Raw genomic sequence first — 20,338 nt, 5'->3', positions numbered from 1 at the left:
ATTATTGAATCAAGTAAATCCAACATGGCCTTTTTTTCAGTGTAGGCTCTATAGCTTTCAGAAAGGCTGCTTGCATTGCTGCTGTGATATCATTGGCCAAATGCACTTGCTTTAAGCTTTAAGAACAATACTTTTATAACAGTGACAAAACACTGTTGCAACCATGTAGGCTTCTAGGCTCCTTTTAGTTTCCTCTCCATTACAGAATTTGACATCAAAAAGAGGAGATGGGCATCATCACATCAACCAGCTCTTTTTTGGTTCCTTTTCCTAGAAGCAGGTTCATCAAGCTCAGCCCTGTCCTTAGTGACCACAACGCAGCCACAACTAGACAACTAAACTAGAGTTTATAGCTCAGATTTTTTTATAATGTGGATAATAATAAGTGACCTCTAGAGCTGCCAATAAGTAGAGTTTTCTCAATAGCATTATCATTATCATATGGCTTAAAATGTTGATTTTGACTGTTTACCCTTTCTGCGTGTTTAACATCCCTGGAAGTGAGACAATAAATGTTCTCTGCTATTTTAAAGGATTAATTATCATGACTACAAATTGTAGTAGTACTGATCAGTAGTTATTAATAGCACTTATCAGGATATCATATTGCTGCACCCCTGTCAAAACAACCACTGATCACTCCCTTACACAAACACACAAAGATCCACTTGTTAACAGAGTTCATTTTATTGGAATCAGCTCAACTGAAATATCTTCATACTCTTCCTTTTTAAGTTAACCAAGAGCAGCCTTGGTCATCTTTGTACAGAATAGAGATGGCACGATACCACTTTTTTATGTCCGATACCGATACCGATATCATAAATTTGGATATCTGCCGATACCGATATGAATCCGATATCGTTTCTTTTAATCAACAAAACTGTTTTTTTTAAATATCTTGCTGCATTTTGTATAAGTTCATACTCAAGTTTAAAACAACAACTACACTAAAGCTATTCTGTTATACCTGTATACAAAAAAAATATTTCATAGTTCAGCAATACTGATCAATCTAATAAACTTAGACCTACACCATCCTCCCTATTCTGGTATTTTAAAGAGTACTTAGCATAAATATTAAGCAACCTAACTAATAGGGTTCCAACTCCCAGCAACAACAAAAATAAATAAATAAAAAATAGGGAACCACCCCTCACACTCCACCTCATGATGCTTAATCGACGTAATCAACCTTAATTTGATGCAGTGTGAAAAAAAATGCACAGAAATCAATTATTTTTCAAGAAATATTAAATAGATTCAACATCTTTCTTCAACAAAATTGCAGACTGCACAGATGGTACCTTCCCAAAGGAAAAAGTACTATAGCTTACTAGGGTATATATATTAGACTTAATAGTCACTATATACAGTAATTGACTTCTATTCATTTTACATCAAATTAAAACTTTGGGTGTCAGATAATTATTTATTAAAAGCTAGACGTTTTAAATGAGAATAAGAAAGAAAAGTATGTCTTTGTGCCCCCTTTTCCAGTTAATGCCCTATCGGCCCCCCTGGCTAAACTTTGCTAGATCCGCCCCTGCACAGTTACCAGCCATCAGCTACGTAGAAAAAGATCCTGGAGTAGAAAGTAATATTAAATAAATTCTAACAACAGCTTATCAAACTTAAACACGCTGGTGTTGTTCAACCGCTGGTTTCCTCTTTCTGGCGCAAAGTGGACCAAAAACAAACAAGAGAGACGGACTCGCGACAGAAAAGCCGATCAGCTGATCATTTAAGCAGTTTCACGATTGAAGTAGCAGTCGGAGAGCGAGAGGCAGTCGCTTGTTAAGCTTAACGCAGGAATGCTTTACAAACATTCAGAGATGGACTTACACACTTGCTTTACTTCTCTCGGGGATAACTTTAGCGGAGATGAAATGCCGGGTTGCTAGCGAAGCTCCACATGCTATCCAGACCACCGACAGGTCCCGCATGCCACAGCCGCTCTATCACGTGATGCATACTGCTCCGACGTGCTAACGTTCTGAGGTGAGTTACGGAGTGTTGCAAGTTTTGTGAGGTGCTTTCGTGATATTTAATGGATCGGATTACATTTTTTATTTTTCTCCGATATCCGATCCAGTAATTTAGGTCAGTATCGGACCGATACCGATACGTAATATCGGATCGGTCCATCTCTAGTACAGATGTAGGTTAGAACAGGTGTAATTTTTTACACATACAAATTTGTTTGCATGTTACATGACAGGCTATGTACACCCAGAGTTACTGTTAATTTCATTAATTTCAACACACCTAGTTACTGAATATGTAAGTAATCACAAAATGTGTAACCATTCTAATTGATCATGATCTGTTACTAGTTCTTTAATATGTAAGAATCTCAGTTACTGAGAACAGCGAGTTGCACAGACAAAGGGAAAACTTTCAGAACATCGACTGTCAATCCACTTCATACCAAAGTTTTTATGAACACAGTGTTCATTTCCTCCCATGTTCTCTGGCTGATTTGAAGTCCAATAGGTGAAATCCACTGGAGTACCATCAGACCACATCCAGCCTCCTTCTTTATGGAGATCTGTGAGTCCAATCCAGGTGTATCCTTCAGTGGGGTCAAAGTTGCTGATCAGGACTTTCACAAACTGATGTTCCTCCAAACTGTGGATAGATGCCAGGTTGGCTCCCTGTGACACACAGTGGAGCTCTGCATCAGCCCAGGCCATGCTTGCAGAAACATATTTGTAGCAGCGGCCATTGAAGCTGTACCAGAATGTAGGACAGTTTCCACGTAGTAGTTTAGCTCCATGGTCAGCTGAAGGAAACACAGAAAGAAGACGAGGAACAGGATTATGATTTTTTTTTAAATCCAGAACAAACTAAATGTTAATAGGCACCTTCAAAAATATTAGAATTACAAAAATCATAATGTCCTTTGATGAATTGTGAAATTCATGTTCAAAAAGCATGCTCATAATATTGGGTATTAAAATACATGGGTGGGCCATTTATATGGATACACCGTAATAAAATGGGAATGGTTGGTGATATTAAAGTCCTGTTTGTGGCACATTAGTATATGTGAGGGGGCAAACTCCTCAAGATGGGTGGTGACCATGGTGGCCATTTAGAAGTCGGCCATCTTGGATACAACTTTTGTTTTTTCAATAGGAAGAGGGCCATGTGACACATCAAACTTATTGGTAATGTCACAAGAAAAACAATGGTGTGCTTGGTTTCAACGTAACTTTATTATTTCATGAGTTATTTACAAGTTTCTCTTTGTTCACAGCCATTGACATGTCGAAGAGGTTAACACGTGAGGAGCGGATCGAATTTGTGTTGTGTTCGGGATTAAACAATTATCAAACGCTCAGGTGAAGAAATGACACTCAGACACTTTGACAGTTAACGTGCACGGGTGAAGACTCAGAGAGACTCACACTGAGTCGCAGGCGTTTCCTTTATTTAACAAGCATAGCAGTTCCTGTTTTTCATGTTCGTGTGTGGGTGCTGTTTGTGAGTCAACTTCTGCAAAACTCAGCTTTGTGTGTTAATCTCATGTGGTCTTATCATATGGCTTATATGGCTTACAGTTTACTGTTTAGAAGCTGGGCTGCACAGTGTAAAATATGAACACTATTATTATGAAGCAAAGCATAAAAACATTTCCCCATAACATGTTGATATCTGGTGAACGCAGTAACCGGGTCATTGCAGCAGATTTCAATGCAAGACACCCTACGAGACCACCCATCTCCCATGCTACAGTCAGCAAACTGCTTGCTAAGTTTCGTGAAACTGGTTCAGTGTTGGATTTGCCAAAATGTGGACGCAAGAAAACTGTTACTAATGAAGACGTTTCACCTCTCATCCGAGAAGCTTCTTCAGTTCTAAGGTCAAATGGTGGAGAGTCCCAGATATAACCTAGTGGCAGTAACCCCCCACAGAGGGACAAAAGGACCCCCTGATGATCCTCTAATCACCTGAGCCAAGGTGTGAAACGGGGTGTGGGTCCCAATCAGCCAGAGTTTCGGGTGAGTTCATTGTGAAACCTGGCCCCACCTTATCATGCGAATTCCTGAGGTCAGATGGCCCAGGATGTGAGTGGGCGTTAAGGCGTCTGGGAAGGGATCTCAAAACTGGATTATAGATGGCAGAGAGTTGGTGTCGTAAACCCCCGCCTCTGTTCAAAGATGGTCGCTCACAGTGGACATAGATGGCTTCTTTCACTCCTCTTTCAAACCATCTGTCCTCTCTGTCCAAAATGTGAACATTGGCATCCTCGAAAGAGTGTCCTTTATCCTTAAGATGCAGATGGACTGCTGAGTCTTGTCCTGTGGAGGTGGCTCTTCTGTGTTGTGCCATGTGCTTGTGAAGTGGCTGTTTGGTCTCTCCAATGTAGAGGTCTGAGCATTCCTCGCTGCACTGTACAGCATACACCACGTTGTTAAGTTTGTGTTTTGGCGTTTTGTCTTTCGGGTGAACCAGTTTTTGTCTGAGCGTGTTGCTGGGTCTGAAATGCACCGGGATGTCATGCTTGGAGAAAACTCTCCTGAGTTTTTCTGATACACCGGCTACATAGGGGATGACAATGTTGTTGCGTCTGTCCTTCTTATCCTCCCTCGCTGGTGTCTGGTCTTCTTTTCTGTGCCTCTTTGCTGACTTTAAGAACGCCCATTTAGGATAGCCGCACGTTTTGAGTGCTTCCTTTACATGTGTGTGTTCCTTCTTTTTTCCTTCAGGCTTAGAGGGAACATGTTCTGCCCGGTGGTGTAGGGTCCTAATTACTCCAAGTTTGTGTTCCAAAGGGTGATGGGAGTCAAAGAGGAGGTACTGGTCCGTGTGTGTGGGCTTCCGGTAAACTTCGATGTTGAGTTTGCCGTTCTCTTCAATGTGCACAGCTCAGTCCAGGAAAGGCAAACAGTTGTCCTTTGTGTCTTCCCTGGTGAACTTGATGTTTTTATCCACAGCGTTAATGTGTGCAGTGAAGGATCTTTCGAGGATGCCAATGTTCACATTTTGGACAGAGAGGACAGATGGTTTGAAAGAGGAGTGAAAGAAGCCATCTATGTCCACTGTGAGCGACCATCTTTGAACAGATGCGGGGGTTTACGACACCAACTCTCTGCCATCTATAATCCAGTTTTGAGATCCCTTCCCAGACGCCTTAACGCCCACTCACATCCTGGGCCATCTGATCTCAGGAATTCGCATGATAAGGTGGGGCCAGGTTTCACAATGAACACACCCGAAACTCTGGCTGATTGGGACCCACACCCAGTTTCACACCTTGGCCAGGTTTCACAATGAACACACCCGAAACTCTGGCTGATTGGGACCCACACCCAGTTTCACACCTTGGCTCAGGCGATTAGAGGATCATCAGGGGGTCCTTTTGTCCCTCTGTGAGGGGACACTCCCACTAGGTTATATCTGGGACTCTCCACCATTTGACCTTAGAACTGAAGAAGCTTCTCGGATGAGAGGTGAAACGTCTTCAAGCAACTTAAAGAAGTCCAGACGCTTTTCTTTGCAAGCTCCTTTGACTACGATGACCTGGATGACTGAAAACCTTCACAGACATGTTACTAATGAAGAAACATCAGTGGCTGTCCTAGCTTCATTCAGCAAGAGCCCACAGCGTAGCACTCGCCGCATGTCACTGGAGAGTGGCATTAGTCACTACCAGCTCCACCACCATCTTCAAGTTTGCTGACGACACCGTCGTGGTGGGCCTGATCTCTGATAACAACGAGACGGCCTACCTGAAGGAGATTAGGAATCTGGAGAACTGGTGCCAGAGGAACAACCTCCTTCTAAACGTCAGTAAGACAAAGGAGCTGATAGTGGACTTCAGCACTAAGCAGGAGAGGAACTACCAGACCCCCGTCATCAACGAGTGCCCAGTGGAGAGAGTGGACAGCTTCAAATACCTCGGAGTTCACATCACGCAGGACCTGTCATGGTCCTGTCACATCAACACTGTGGTGAAAAAGGCCCGACAGCGTCTCTACCACCTCAGACGCTTGAGAGACTTCCAACTGCCCTCCAAGGTGCTCAGGAACTTTTACTCGTGCACCATAGAGAGCATCCTGGCGGGAAACATCTTAACCTGGTTCGGGAACAGCACCATGCAGGACAGACGAGCTCTAGAGAGGGTTGTGCGGTCAGCTGAGCGCACCATCCGCTCCGAGCTCCCTGACCTGCACTCAATCTACAGCAGGCGGTGCTGGACCAAGGCCAGGAAGATCGTGAAGGACCTCAGCCATCCCAACAACAGACTGTTCTCTCTGCTGAGGTCAGGAAAGCGATTCTGCTCCCTGAAGACCAACACAGAGAGACTGAGGAGGAGCTTCTTCCCGCAGGCGATACGGTCTCTCAATCACACCACCACACAGTACTGACCCACACATATGGTTCTTACACACACACTGGACTTTCTGGACTTTGGTTTTGCACAACACTGGTCACTTTACCAGCGATCGTTACCAAGATGGCGCCGCGTATGGATGCCCTGGTGCTTCAGTGCGTTACTTTTGTCTTGTTTTTGTGCATTTCTTCTGTGTCTGGGAACTCCTCTGGATATTCTTACACCAGAGTAGAGCTCCTTAACTGCAGGACTACAACGCCTGTGGATTTATTTCCAATATTTGTCGCATCTGCGGCAGATTTACTGCTGACTCTGATCAGGAAAGTGAGACGTCGAAAGAGAGGTAAGCGAGCCGGCGTACTCGTGCGTTTGAGGAAACGCGGACTGAGAACGGCCCTTCCTGGGATCTTCCTCTCTAATGTACGCTCACTCTGGAACAAGATAGACGAACTGGCCCTGATGAGAAGCATGAACAGAGACTTTGCCTCCTCCTGTGTCTTATGTTTTACGGAGTCGTGGCTCAGTGAGGACATCCCGGACTGCGCGCTCAAGCTGGAGGGCTTCCATCTGCTGCGCGCGGACCGGCAGGCCGCTCTCTCCGGTAAAACCAAAGGTGGAGGCGTCTGCTTCTACATCAACAGTGGCTGGTGCACAGATGTAACAGTGATTGCTCAGCACTGCTCTCCCTCTCTGGAATATCTTTTCATTCACTGCAAACCGTTTTATTCTCCGCGGGAGTTTGCTTCATTCATCCTGGCCGCTGTTTACATCCCGCCAGACGCGGATGCGCGAGCAGCTCAGTGCGCACTCGCAGAGCAGATTCTCCACACGGAGCGGACATACCCGGACTCTCTCATCATTGCTCTTGGGGACTTTAACAAAGCCAATCTGAGCCATGAGCTTCCGAAATACAAACAGTATATTAAATGCCCGACCAGAGAGGAGAGGACATTGGATCACTGCTACAGCACGATCAGCGGGGCCTATCGCGCGGTGCCGCGCGCTTCACTCGGACTTTCTGATCACGTCATGATCCACCTAATCCCCGCGTACAGACAGAGGCTGAAGCTCTCCAAACCTGTCGTGAGGACCAAAAAACTGTGGAGCAACGAGGCTGTGGAGGAGCTTCGCACGTGTTTGGAGACCACAGACTGGGACACTTTGAAGGCTGCTTCTAACAGCTTGGACGAGTTTACGGACACTGTCACCTCCTATATCCACTTCTGTGAGGACAGCATCGTGCCATCACGCACCAGGGTGAGTTATAACAATGACAAACCCTGGTTTACCCCTAAACTCAAAAAGCTGTGGCTGGAAAAGAGTAAGGCGTTCAGAAGCGGAGACAGGGACTGCTACAGAGAGGCCAAGTACAAGTTCACTAAGGAAGTGGACATTGCCAAACATCAGCACTCTGAGAAGATGCAGCAGCAGATATCAGAGAATGACTCGGCCTCTGTGTGGAAAGGTTTTAGGAATATTACAAACTACAAGCCTAAAACCCCCCACTCCACTGACGACTTGCTCTTGGCCAACACCCTTAACGACTTCTACTGTCGTTTTGACGAGCCATCAGGCAGCCTTCACACCTCCAACGACCCCAACAATAGAGGCACTTTGGACACTCATTCCCCCACCTCTCCCCCCTCCATAGAGCCATCACCACCTTCAAACTGTCCACCTACAACACCCGCCCCCTCACCCCACACAAAAGAGGATTTCACACCACCTCCTCCGACCACAACTCTTCATATTCATGAAGCAGATGTGAGGAAGCAGTTTAAGAATCTGAATGCTCGGAAAGCTCCCGGCCCAGACGGTGTGTCTCCTGCCACCCTCAGACACTGTGCAAACGAGCTGGCCCCAGTGTTTTCTGGCATCTTCAACTCCTCACTGCAGGCATGTCATGTGCCTGCCTGCTTCAAGTCCTCTACCATAATCCCTGTCCCCAAGAAACCTAGGATCACTGGACTAAATGACTACAGACCCGTGGCTCTGACATCTGTGGTCATGAAGTCATTTGAGCGCCTAGTTCTCTCCCATCTCAAGACCCTCACGGCCCCCCTCCTGGACCCCCTGCAGTTTGCATATAGAGCCAACAGGTCTGTAGACGACGCCATCAACATGGCCCTACACTTCATCCTGCAGCATCTGGACTCCCCAGGAACCTACGCCAGGATCCTGTTTGTGGACTTCAGCTCTGCCTTCAACACCATCCTTCCAGACCATCTCCGAGACAAGCTTTCCCAGATGAATGTGCCTGATCCCATCTGCCGGTGGATCACTGACTTCCTGACGGACAGGAAGCAGCACGTGAGGCTGGGGAAGAATGTCTCGGACTCCCGGACCATCAGCACCGGCTCCCCTCAGGGCTGTGTTCTTTCTCCTCTGCTCTTCTCCCTGTACACCAACTGCTGCACCTCCACCCACCAGTCTGTCAAGCTAATCAAGTTTGCAGATGACACCACCGTTATTGGACTCATCTCGGACGGGGACGAGTCTGCCTACAGGAGAGAGGTTGAACGTCTGGTGTCCTGGTGCAGCCACAACAACCTGGTGCTGAATGCCCAGAAGACAGTGGAGATTATTGTGGACTTCAGGAAGCACACAGCCCCACTCCCCCCCATCATCCTGACTGACACCCCCATCACCTCTGTGGACTCATTCCGCTTCCTGGGTACCACCATCACCCAGGACCTGAAGTGGGAGCCCACCATCACCTCCGTCATCAAGAAAGCCCAGCAGAGGATGTACTTCCTGAGGCAGCTGAAGAAATTCAACCTGCCAACACGGACGATGATGCAATTCTACACCGCAATCATCGAGTCCATCCTCACCTCCTCCATCACCGTGTGGTACGCTGGAGCCACTGTCAGGGACAAACAGAGACTGCAGCGTGTTGTGCGCTCTGCTGAGAAGGTGATTGGCTGCAGACTCCCATCTCTGCAGGACCTGTACACCTCCAGGACACTGCGGCGTGCAGCCCGGATCTCAGCTGACCCTTCCCACCCTGGACACAGTCTGTTTGACCTGCTCCCCTCAGGCAGGAGGCTCCGGTCCATTCGCACCAGAACCTCTCGCCATAAGAACAGTTTCTTCCCCTCTGCTGTTGGACACATGAACAATAACCACATGACTGTCCCCGCCACTCACACATGACCCTACGCTGTGTCACTGCATCATTTCATGTCTGGCACTGATCACCACCTGCACTCATGTATATATCCTTCTACGTAGCACTCTTAATTCTTATTCTCATGTATATATCTAATGTATATCTCATGCACATATCTTTCTTTCTACATAGCACTTTAATTCTTATTGTTTGCACTGAAGCACCGCAGCAAATTCCTAATGTTGTAAACCTCAACATCTGGCAATAAACCCATTCTGATTCTGATTCTGATTCTGACTATATTCTTCATTTCCGGTTAATACTTGTACAGCTGCTGTTATTGTGTATATATTTATTTAGATTTAGATTTCTTCATACATTCTTATATAGTTCTATATTGTGTATTTTGTTGTACAGTTATTTTATTTTCAACTTTAATTTATATATTTTATCTTATTCTTCCCAGTTAAATTTACCCTTCATTCTAATTTGTGTTGTACAGTTATTTCATTTTTAACCTTAATTTATATTTTATTCCTTCCTAGTTAAATTTACCCTTTTTAATTTTTCATATTTATTTCCTATCTTATTCATAGCCTTTTCCTTTTTTGGTTTCTTTAGGTCACGAGCAGTTGTCCAAGCATTTCACTACATATCGTACTGTGTATGACTGTGTACGTGACAAATAAAAATTTGAATTTGAATTTGAATTTTAGTCTAACATCTTGACATTTCCTTCAAGGTCAACTTTTGGAAGCATGGGTGTTAACAATGAAGGTCAAGGTCAAATGCTCAGCCAACCTAGGCACTCATGTCCCCCAAGGTCTATTTGTTGTGACCTTGGCCATGAATCACCTAAATTAAGTCAGCTTGAGCTGTTACTCCCTCGCATTGGGGGTAGAACAAAGAGAGAGAGAGAGAGACGCTGGGTACCTTGCCGGTCTTTTAAAGGATTAACACAGAGAGACAGAGCTCAAGCTAAAGAGTAAAACCAGAAAAACACAGCATGGATGACACAGACTGAAAATCATAACTAAACACGAGTGAGTGGAAAACAGACAGAGAAGCACTGAATTGAATAAACATAAAATAAAGGGACCAAATCACGTTTGCGTTTAAAGTCTTTTATACAAAATCCATTCAGGACACATGATTTTTTTTATTAAAGACCATAAACAACTCAAAGACATCGCAAAGCAAAATTATTTTGCTGTTTACTGATACTTGTTGAGCTCTGGCCGTTTCAGCAGAACTTCATGGTTTATCAGAAATGGTTTGATTATATTATAAAAAAAAAAAAACCACACACATCATCAAATGTCAGGAAGATGATATAGAAGTTTACAATCCTTTCCAGTAAATGAATACGAAACAATGTGCAACAACGTGAAACAATATGAAACAATGTGCAACAATGTGAAACAATGTGTTATGTAACAAAGAACATGAGAATATGAATGCCCTGATTGTGGCAGACCTGTTTAGAGACAATAAAAATCAAGGCTGTCATCATAGTTGTAAGATTAATACATATGAAGTTGTAATGTTTTTTTCTTCCTTTTGTCACTTTTTTTAAAGTTAGGATATTTAAAGCTTTCTTCTAATCTGAATGTTCATTTATGTTCAATTAAAGTAAAGAATACACTGTGAAAAACAATCGATAGAATCTAACCAGTAAATTTTTAACAATTTGCATAGATTTTGTTTAGGCAAATTTTATTACATAGTTTTAGTAAATAGTTCCTTATATTAAAAGCTATGAAATACTAAAACAAATAAGGTGAAGTCTACCCAATACTTCTCTTTTTTTTTTTTTTTTTTTTTTTTTTTTTTTTTTTTTTTTAAATGACATCAGAAACAGCAGTATGCGACATTACGTGATGGCAGAGCTTCAGTTCATCCTTTGTCATTTTTTTTTTTTTTTTTTTTTTTTTTTTTTTTTTTTTTTTTTAATAAATAGGACAGGGGGAATGAATGAGAGAGAGAGGGGGAGAGAAAGAAAGAAAACCCAAGGGGAGAAGAGACGGTGAGAAGGGGGGGGAAGAGAGACAAAAAAAAAAAAAACTCCTGGGTCACCTGTATGGAGAAAAAACAAACAAACAAACAAACAAACAAACAGAGGAGACAGCAAACAACAAAGAGCAACATAATAATAGAGAAAACAAAGCACCATCACAATAAACTAGCTAGTCATAGATATCAGTATTTACTAAGTAATAAACGATATTGTGCAGCACGCAAGATAGACAGCGCACAGTGTGCTTTGAGGCAGCAGCCAAGAAAGCTTTAGTCCGCGTCTGTGAATACCCATGTGTGCATACCTGTGTGGATCAGCATGCTTGCATTCCAAAGGTTTCTCCATGTAATGATCTGCTAGGGAGTGTGGGGGGGCCACAGCCCCATCCTCCAGGGTGTGAAGCGGGTATGGAGGAGATCAAAACTCCAGACATCCAGAGGCCCCCAGAACACAAGAGACCATGGAAGACCAACAGAGGGGCAGCCGCGCCACTGTTCCAGTAAGAGCTGAGGAGAGTCCCAGATGAGGGCTCACTCAGCAGCCGCGGAGCAGAAGCCAGGGGGGGTTGCAGTGACGCGCCCGTGAGCTCCGCCGGCCCCCAGCTGCGCCTGAGTGACCGAGCCCTAGGCCGAGAGGCCGGGGGCACCCCACCTCCAAAGGGGCCCGAGCGAGCCCCAGGCCCCAGGCCCCGACAAGCGGCCGCCAAGGAGTGAGCCGGTGTGTACCCGGACGCCCACCCCCAGACACAAAGAACCACCAACACACCGACACCTGAGGGAGTCCGCCACCGGCAGGGGAAGTGGTGGTGGGTGGAGATAGGCCTCCAAACCTTGGAGGGCCTGAGGTGTCCCCAGAGAGGTGGCGTCTGATACCCAACCTGACATATAGACACAGACATACAGGCACACACAGACACAAACATCCATTCCCACCCTCATGCTCTCATATGCACTCACTCCACACTCAACCAACGTGGAGACAGACATAAAGAGACGCTGTACACACAATCACACTCCCCAAGCGTACTCTACAAACCGGGTCTAGGTACCCTTGCCCCTGGAGGGGGGAATTGCACCCAGACCCAGGTGGTGTTACCCTTTTCCCTGCGGTGGGGAGAGGCAGACCACCCCGACTCCGCAGCAGCAGGGAGGCCCCACACCCCAGACCGCAGTCGGACGGCCAACTCCTCCTACTAGCCCCCCCGCTCCAGCAGGCCGCAGAGAATGGGGGTGGGAGAAGACTCCAAACCTCCCTCCACCCGCTCATTGTAGTGTTGATGCATATGTGTTCTAAGGTGCAATTAAAACCCAGGAGGGCATGGAGCTACCTGCCAAGGAGCAGCAGGTAAGCGCATGGTCCCTCCTGCTAGCCCTCAATGACTAAGTGTATTTAAAATTGAGAGGTGGGCAACGACGTCAGGGGTGAGGTATACACCCTGATGGTGATTTGGACTCCGTGATTGTGCCCACCCCCAAGATCCTATATGTATGTGTAATGAGAGTGTGAATAATGTGAATGTCTAAGTTGTGGGATAAAATTGAGGCAGAGGCAGCCAGAAGGGGACAGGGGGGGGGGTAGCCTCCTCTGCACCCTGGTGACATACCCCCACTCCAAGGCCCTGCATGTGTGGGTGGTTGTGGAGGAGCGGGAAGAGGGAGGCAGCTGGAGATGGGGAGGGAAGGAAGGGAGGGGCAGGTAACCCCTCCCTGGGGCCAGCTCCCCCGCTGACCCCAGTAGGCACTCCCACCCTCCGCGACCCGCCAGGGAAGGGGGGCCCAGGCCCATCAGACCGGGGCCCAGTGCAGTAGCGCCCCCCGGCTCCACAGAGCCCTGGACAGTCCACCCAACCCCACCACAGAGAAAACTGCACCCACCCCACCAACCACACATCTTCCAGACTACATAAGACGGTAAACGCCCAGGCTGAGATCTTCCTCCACCTCTCCTGTATCTCCCCCTCCTGCAGAGAGTTCCTGAGAGAAGAAAGCTCCTGCCAGATGTGACCATCCCCCCCACCAGTTGAAGAGCCCCCCAGGCGGCTCGATGCACCGGCGGCACCCTGCTCCAGGGCCGGGCCCCCATGCACCCACCCGCCCACAACCCCGGCAACACACCAACCAGGACCCGAGCCCCCGAGGCCCGGCCCGGGCCCCCGCCCAGAGATGGAGCACCCCCAGAACCTCACGCCCATCCCGGACCCACCCAGGGGCAGCCAGGTTGCCAGGTCAGTAACCCACGTCCGTCAGCACAGACCCTCCCCTAGCCCCGCTGCACGCAGCCGCGAGGAAACAGTCACCTGAGAGCCAACAGAGCCCTCAACCGGACGTGACCGCTACCCCGGGTTGAGCCCCCCAAGGAAGATGCCTCCGGGGAACCCCCCGACGCCCTAAGCCTGTCCCTACCCCCTCACCAATCACAACAGTGAAGGCGGGACCAAACTATGACCCCCCACCCCCACTAGGTGATGGAGCTGATAAAAGGGGCCCAGAGCAATTGATCTGATGTGGTGGCAGAGGCTGTGTCAAGACTAATGTAATCTAATAGATAATTTCTATATTGGTTAGAATTAAGATTATTTTTATTTTTCCAGTTCATGAGGACTGTTTTCTTGGCTATGCATAGGGCAGTGAAGATCATATGGGCTATATTGTTTTCTGAAGTGACATTATCTAAGCTGCCCAACAAACACACTAAGGGGGAAGTTGGAATGTTACATTTCAGACATTTTGATAAGTCTTCACATATCTCGCGCCAAAACTTTTGCACTGGTGGACAGAACCAAAGAGCGTGGATGTAATTGTCTGGTGTATTGCCTTGACAGTGTGAGCAGTTGTTGGAAGATGTAAAGCCCATCTTAAACATCCGATGACCTGTATAGTGCACTCTATGAAGTATTTTGTATTGTATTAATTGCAGACTGGGATTTTTAATTAATTTAAAAGTTTTTAAGCAAATCTGAGACCAGAAGTTTTGGTCTAGGTTGACTGATAAATCTGCTTCCCACTTTGCAGTAGGAAGGGATATTGATTCATCTAATTTAGAAAGTGTTCTGTATATTTTAGATAATAATTTGGGGGATTTAAGAGTAAGAAAATGTGCCGCACTTAGTGGTGTTTGTAATTCAACTTGACTGAGGTTAAATTTCTTTTTTACTATGGATTTAATTTGTTGATATTCTAAAAACCTTGTCTTGTTGATCCCATATTGTTCAACTAGTCTGTCAAATGGAATAAATTCTGTTCCCTCTAATATATGTTCTAAGTATTTAATTCCTTTACAACTCCATTCTGGGAAATTAATCATATTATTGTTTTGTAATATGTCAGGGTTATTCCAGATAGGTGTACGTTTGCATGGGATTAATGAAGACTCCGTTATTTTTAGAAACTCCCACCATGCTGTTAGAGAAAAGCTGATGTTGATACTTTTAAAGCATTCATGTCTTTTGATGTTTGAGCTAATAAATGGTAGGTCTGAAATCTCTAGATCCTTGCATAGTGCCTGTTCAACATCTAGCCAGGGCTCAACTAAGAAGGTATGTTTTAACCATTCTGAGATGAACTGAAGCCTGTTGGCTAAGAAGTATTGGTGAAAATTAGGCAGATCTAATCCTCCTCTATCCTTGGTTCTTTGTAGCGTTTTTAAGCTAATACGCGGGGGTTTATCTTTCCAAAGGAATTTGGAAATATATGAATCCAGAGATCTGAACCAATCTTGTGATGGTTTGTTAGGGATCATCAAAAATAAGTAATTTATTTTTGGCAAGATCATCATTTTTATAGTGGCGACCCTTCCCATGAGTGATATGGGTAAAGATTTCCATCTAGTCAGATCGCCTTCTACTTTCTTTAGAAGTGGGATGTGGTTTAGTTTAGTTAAGTCTGAAAGCTTAGGAGAGACATTAATACCTAAATATTTAATATTTCCGGATTGCAGTGGGGCAGAGGAAGAATTATGGAAGGAGCAGTTAATGGGGAGAACTGTAGATTTTGGCCAGTTAATTGAATAATCTGAAACTCTTGAAAACCAGTTTATTAAAGTAATTACCTCAGAGAGGTTGGTTTGTGTGTTTTGCAGAAAAAGCAACACATCATCCGCATAGAGACTGATTTTATGTTCTATGTTCTTACATTTTATGCCCTTAATTGTTGTAGCCTGTCTAAATGCTGCTGCTAGAGGTTCGATATTAGAGGCTATAAAATACTAAAATAAATAAGGTGAAGTCTACCCAATACTTCTCAGTACATTACATAACTAATTACTGATAGAAACTGAATCATTCTAACTTGTGTTTGTGAGTAGATAATTGTTAATCTACTTAATAATACTGATTGATTTAATTTGTTAACCCTCACTTATTCAGGGAAGTTTAGTTTTATCCCAGAACTTCGTTTCAGAAACAAGAGGTGATGATTATGTCAATACTTTTAATCAATAATCCAATGTGCTACCATGAACAACTGGGTCACAAAACAGTCAGCCATTGTGGTAAGGAAAAAGGGCAAGATGGAAATGAAGGGAAAGGAGGGAAAGGAAGGAGAGGTGAAAGGGAAAAGATGAGAGTATACCAAAACCATCTATGTAAAACACTGAAAAAAGCCAAACGTCAGACCACTTTTGCAAATATGTGATGTCTGGATAAACCGAGCAGATAGGCTACATTTTTCCTGAAAACATGTTAAAATTTTATTTTGTGACCCAGAAAGAGTAATATTTTAAACTCCAATAATAATAATAATAATAATAATAATAATAATTTATTATAATTTAATTACTTAATTTCATTAAGTATTGAAAAGAGTAATACAAGTAATAAGACAACTAAGTTGTTGCTTCCATTGTTGGAAACTGGAATTGGCTGGGCTGCGCTATGAATTCTGGGATAGGTTGGGCCATGAAGGATACACCTGACCTATCCTTCAAATCTGGGGAAAAGGGGGATGCATTTGTTGGCCGCATTTGGAGCAGCCTTCGAATTTGGACAACCTCTGTCACGTCACTGTGATGTAATCAGCCTTCAAATGCGGCCTCCGAAGAATGCAGCCCCTGAACTGAGACACAGCCACAGACTAGACAAGGAACAGAGGAAGCATGTGAACCAAAACCTAAGACCTATAAGTCACAACCCAAGAAGAACTGGAGAGCTCAAAATACAAAACTGAAGCCAAAGCACTGGTAGTAATAAACCAAGATGACACTTAATGATAATAGTAGTAACATTGGGCCACTGACCCAGGACTGTGACAAAAGCAACATCTCTTATTTAGACTGGCTGAACTCTTTCTTTGGTGTTTTCTGGTTAGAGTCACTGTATAAGTAATTTATTGTTAGTTTGACTGTATTTTATTTTAATAAGGCTTTATCAGCAAAACAATTTAAAAAAAAGTTTAATATAGATATTGGGTGTTTCTTTCCTCCTTCCTCATTATATTAACATTAGCTGTGAGATTAAAACAATGAGTAAATATTCCCTGTGATCCACCATCAGAGCTACCAGTGGATGATTCTGTATTCATGAAAATCAAGGTGAGTGAAATTTAATGACTTTTGCACAGACACACAAAAGACAGGTTACAGTGTGCATTCACATCTTTATTGTAGCATTGTACTAGCAGGAACAGAAGGTTCAGTGCTTCTAAGGACAGGTAATGCGTGTTGCACAAACATAAGGTAAATTGGTAGCACACGTGTAGTCATTCCATTTCTTATCTGATACTACATTGGTGTGAACACAGTGTTCATTTCCTCCCTGATTATTAGGTTGTGTTGGACTCCAGTAGACAAAACGCAGTGGACAACCATCGGACCACATCCAGGTGCCTTCTTTATGTTTGTCACTGAGTCCAATCCAGGTGAGTCCCTCTGCGTGGTCAAAGTTCTGGATCAGGTTTTTCACAAAACTCTGTTCCTCTGTATTGCGGATGGACACCAGGTTGGCTCCCTGTGACAAACAGTAGACCTCTGCATCAGCCCAGGTCATGTGGGTGGCGACATATTTGTAGCAGCGGTCATTGAAGCTCCACCAGAACATGGGACAGGCTCCACGTTGCAGTTTAAATTTCCGTTCACCTGAAAGGAAAACAGAATTCAGGGCTGGATGAAACTGTTAAAAAGTTGAAGAGATTTTTTTTTCTCAGAGTCACAGAAACAGAGGTGAAAATGCTCTGCTGGTATTGAAACAAGTAACTGCTTTAATTTAAGCGCTGCAGAGAATCATGGCTGCACAGTTGAAATAATGCCACTGGTCAAATGCATTCAGCAAAAGCTTTTCCCTCATTCACAGTTCCAAAGAAGAGGAGCATAAGGTAACAAATATCCACATAAAATGATCTTTTGCTAACATAATAACCACAAATAAAGGTAAAAGTAAATAAGGGAAAATAAGAGCTAGAAAATGAGACGGTTACCAGGTTGTTGCTTCACTTCATTGTCATCAGAGGGAGACTCAGAAGGAGCACCCAGAGCCAGACCAAACAAGAAGAGGAGCAAGATCATGTTGAAGCTTTAAGTCTCACAGTATGATGAGGAGCTGCTGCAGCTTCTTTGTACAGGATGGTTTCTTTTATAGCTGCCTGAGTGGGTGTTTTTACTGCTGGTGTGATATCATTGGTCAAATAGACCAAAACTCTCCACCATAAACTATAACATTAAATATAAGCCTGAAAAAATCAAATTCCAAAGAAATTCATGATTGTTTAACTGTTGAACAGTCATTTCCTCTTGGCACATTCAGGAGAATGTGACTCTTTATTTTATGTAGTTATATATTTATTGCATGGTAAAAAGCCTTATCAAGGTCATGAACAATTAAACAGGACAGGTGAGAGCTACGAAAGGAAACAGTAAAGTAAAACAGATGAGTTAATCTAACATAAAGAGAACAAAGTCCTTCCACACAGAAGGATCATCTCTTTCATTTTGGCAGGACAAATAAGTAAATAAACTATTAAGACATTAAAACTTGTTTATTAGTAAATGTGTTTGTTTTTTGTTGGCTTGCATATTTTTCATTCTTTTATGTTCATAGTTTGAGCACCCTAGATTATTACGATTTATTTCTTTTCTTTTAAAATTAACTTCTTTGTAACTCAACTGAGGAAAATTTGTTCTCTTTTCTGCTTGCTGTCCTCGGTTTTAGGGCTTCTCCACTACTAATTATTACATTGCCAAACTTAGTTTTTCTTCCTTATCATGTGATCCGGTCATTTATCTTATCCATTTTTTCTCACTGTGCTTTAATTAAATATCAGCATTATTCTGTCATTATGCTTTTCAGTCTCTGTGAAGAATTACAACATGAGGACCCAAATGCAGACACCGAGCAAGAATGAGCGACAAAACAAGAGGCCTTATTATGGCTGATTTATAAAAACATACAAAACTTAGCAGACAGAAAGCACCAGAATCCAAAGTAGGCGGGTAATACACACACACACACACACACACACACACACACACACACACACACACACACACACACACACACACACACACAGAGCTGAGAAAACAGGTAAAACTGATCAGTAAGACAGAAGAACATAAAACTAAATAAAACTAAAATATATGTCTCAGGGGTTCTAAAGGGTGGTTGCTAGTTTCATTTACAAGAGATACTAAACAAATGCTTTCATATAGCGCACATGGGCACACTGGCTGTGACAGTCTCACTTGGTCACGTGGCAATAATAAAAAATAATCCCAGAACTTAAAACTTGTTAAACTCTGGCACTTTCACATGTTAGCGCTTTCTTTGTCTGAGCAATTTTTGCTTTATCATGTCATTAAAACATATTATCAACAAGATGATAATGAAAATGGTACCAGGAAATCAAACTTTGTGAGCGTTTCTGTAAACAAAGATAAAAAAAAAAAACCTTTCAACTGTTTTTTTATAACAGTGAACACAAAACACAATGAACTGTGGCAGGCCTGTTTGGGGTCATTAAAATCCAAGACTATATTCACAGGTGTAAAATTTATAGACTTTATGTTGGGATTTTCTTCTTCTTTATTTTTCTTTGTCGGAGCAATTGTCCCTTTATCATGTCATTAAAACATCTTATCAACATTATGATAATCAAAATGATACCAGGAAATCAGACTTTGTGAGAAAAAAAACCCCTCAACTCTATGCTCACTGTTATAAAGAAGAAAATAAAAAAAGAAACAAAAAAAAAGAAATTGTAGCAGGCCTGCTTGGAGTCATTATTCATCATTCAGGTAAGAAGTTATGACCTACAGTAATTCACATTAGCTCAAGGACAGTACATAGAGAGTGTCATGGAATTGAGCAGCTGCAATCAGGTGTAAAGTTTGGTGGAGGGAGGATTATGGTGTGGGGTTGTTTTTTAGGAGCTAAGCTTGGCCCCTTAGTTCCAGTGAAAGGAACTTTTAATGCTTCAGCATACCAAGATATTTTGGACAATTTCATGTTTCCAACTTTGTGTGAACTGTTTGGGAACAGCCTCTTCTTGTTCCAATATGACTTTGCACCGCTGCACAAAGAAAGGCCCATAAAGGCACTGATGAGCAAATTTGTTGAAGAATTTATTTGGCCTGCACAAACTCCTGACCTCAATCAGACAGAATACCTTTGGGATGAATTAGAGCAGAGACTGTAAGTCGGGCTTTTATTATATTAAACCCTTTAGCTTAAGAATGGGATGTCATATGTGTAAGACAAGCAAATATTTTGGGGTATTTAGTGAATGAATCAATCAATAATAGAAGGTCTTCTTAGAGTCACTAAAGACCTCTGTCTATCCAAACCACTGGGAGGTTATTAAAGGACAAAAATGCACTTCTAAATATCCTTTCTCACTGTCAGAAATGCAATTAAAAAACTGTTATATTTTAGGGCAGGAAG

At 43.6% G+C, this 20,338-nt stretch overlaps 2 protein-coding genes across 2 annotated transcripts; both read right to left on the bottom strand.

Annotated features, from left to right (window-relative positions):
* Nucleotides 1-2,360: 2,360 nt before the first annotated feature.
* LOC147304142 (lactose-binding lectin l-2-like) lies at nucleotides 2,361-15,956 on the bottom strand. Its single transcript, XM_086279496.1, has 2 exons — nucleotides 15,924-15,956; nucleotides 2,361-2,849 (listed from the first exon to the last, which is right to left on the bottom strand). The coding sequence occupies exons 1-2, from the start codon at nucleotides 15,954-15,956 to the stop codon at nucleotides 2,361-2,363; spliced, it is 522 nt and encodes a 173-aa protein (XP_086135622.1).
* A 1,098-nt stretch (nucleotides 15,957-17,054) lies between these two features.
* On the bottom strand, nucleotides 17,055-18,282 carry LOC147304141 (lactose-binding lectin l-2-like). The gene is made up of 2 exons (XM_086279700.1): nucleotides 17,880-18,282; nucleotides 17,055-17,541 (listed from the first exon to the last, which is right to left on the bottom strand). Exons 1-2 carry the CDS (start codon nucleotides 17,965-17,967, stop codon nucleotides 17,108-17,110), a joined length of 522 nt encoding a protein of 173 aa, XP_086135826.1. The 5' UTR covers nucleotides 17,968-18,282; the 3' UTR covers nucleotides 17,055-17,107.
* Between the last annotated feature and the right edge of the window lie 2,056 nt (nucleotides 18,283-20,338).

The sequence above is a fragment of the Aulonocara sp. 'chitande type north' Nkhata Bay genome, linkage group LG22 (genome assembly GCF_057382095.1).
Source record: "Aulonocara sp. 'chitande type north' Nkhata Bay isolate Kocher_YH1m ecotype deep benthic linkage group LG22, A_spYH_male_GT1.1, whole genome shotgun sequence".
NCBI lineage: Eukaryota > Metazoa > Chordata > Actinopteri > Cichliformes > Cichlidae > Aulonocara > Aulonocara sp. 'chitande type north' Nkhata Bay.
Note: the sequence above shows the minus strand (reverse complement) of the source record. Positions and strands in the feature narration are given on the sequence as shown.

What these genes read in the sequence shown, in the direction of transcription:
- LOC147304141 (XM_086279700.1), bottom strand. Translation starts at nt 17,967, where the DNA reads ATGATCTTGCTCCTCTTCTTGTTTGGTCTGGCTCTGGGTGCTCCTTCT. An exon ending in TGAAGTGAAGCAACAACCTG is followed by an intron (nt 17,542 to 17,879) that starts GTAACCGTCTCA and finishes TTTTCCTTTCAG; the next exon opens with GTGAACGGAAATTTAAACTG.
- LOC147304142 (XM_086279496.1), bottom strand. Translation starts at nt 15,956, where the DNA reads ATGGCTGACTGTTTTGTGACCCAGTTGTTCATG. An exon ending in TTGTGACCCAGTTGTTCATG is followed by an intron (nt 2,850 to 15,923) that starts GTAGCACATTGG and finishes ATTAACATTTAG; the next exon opens with TTTGTTCTGGATTTAAAAAA.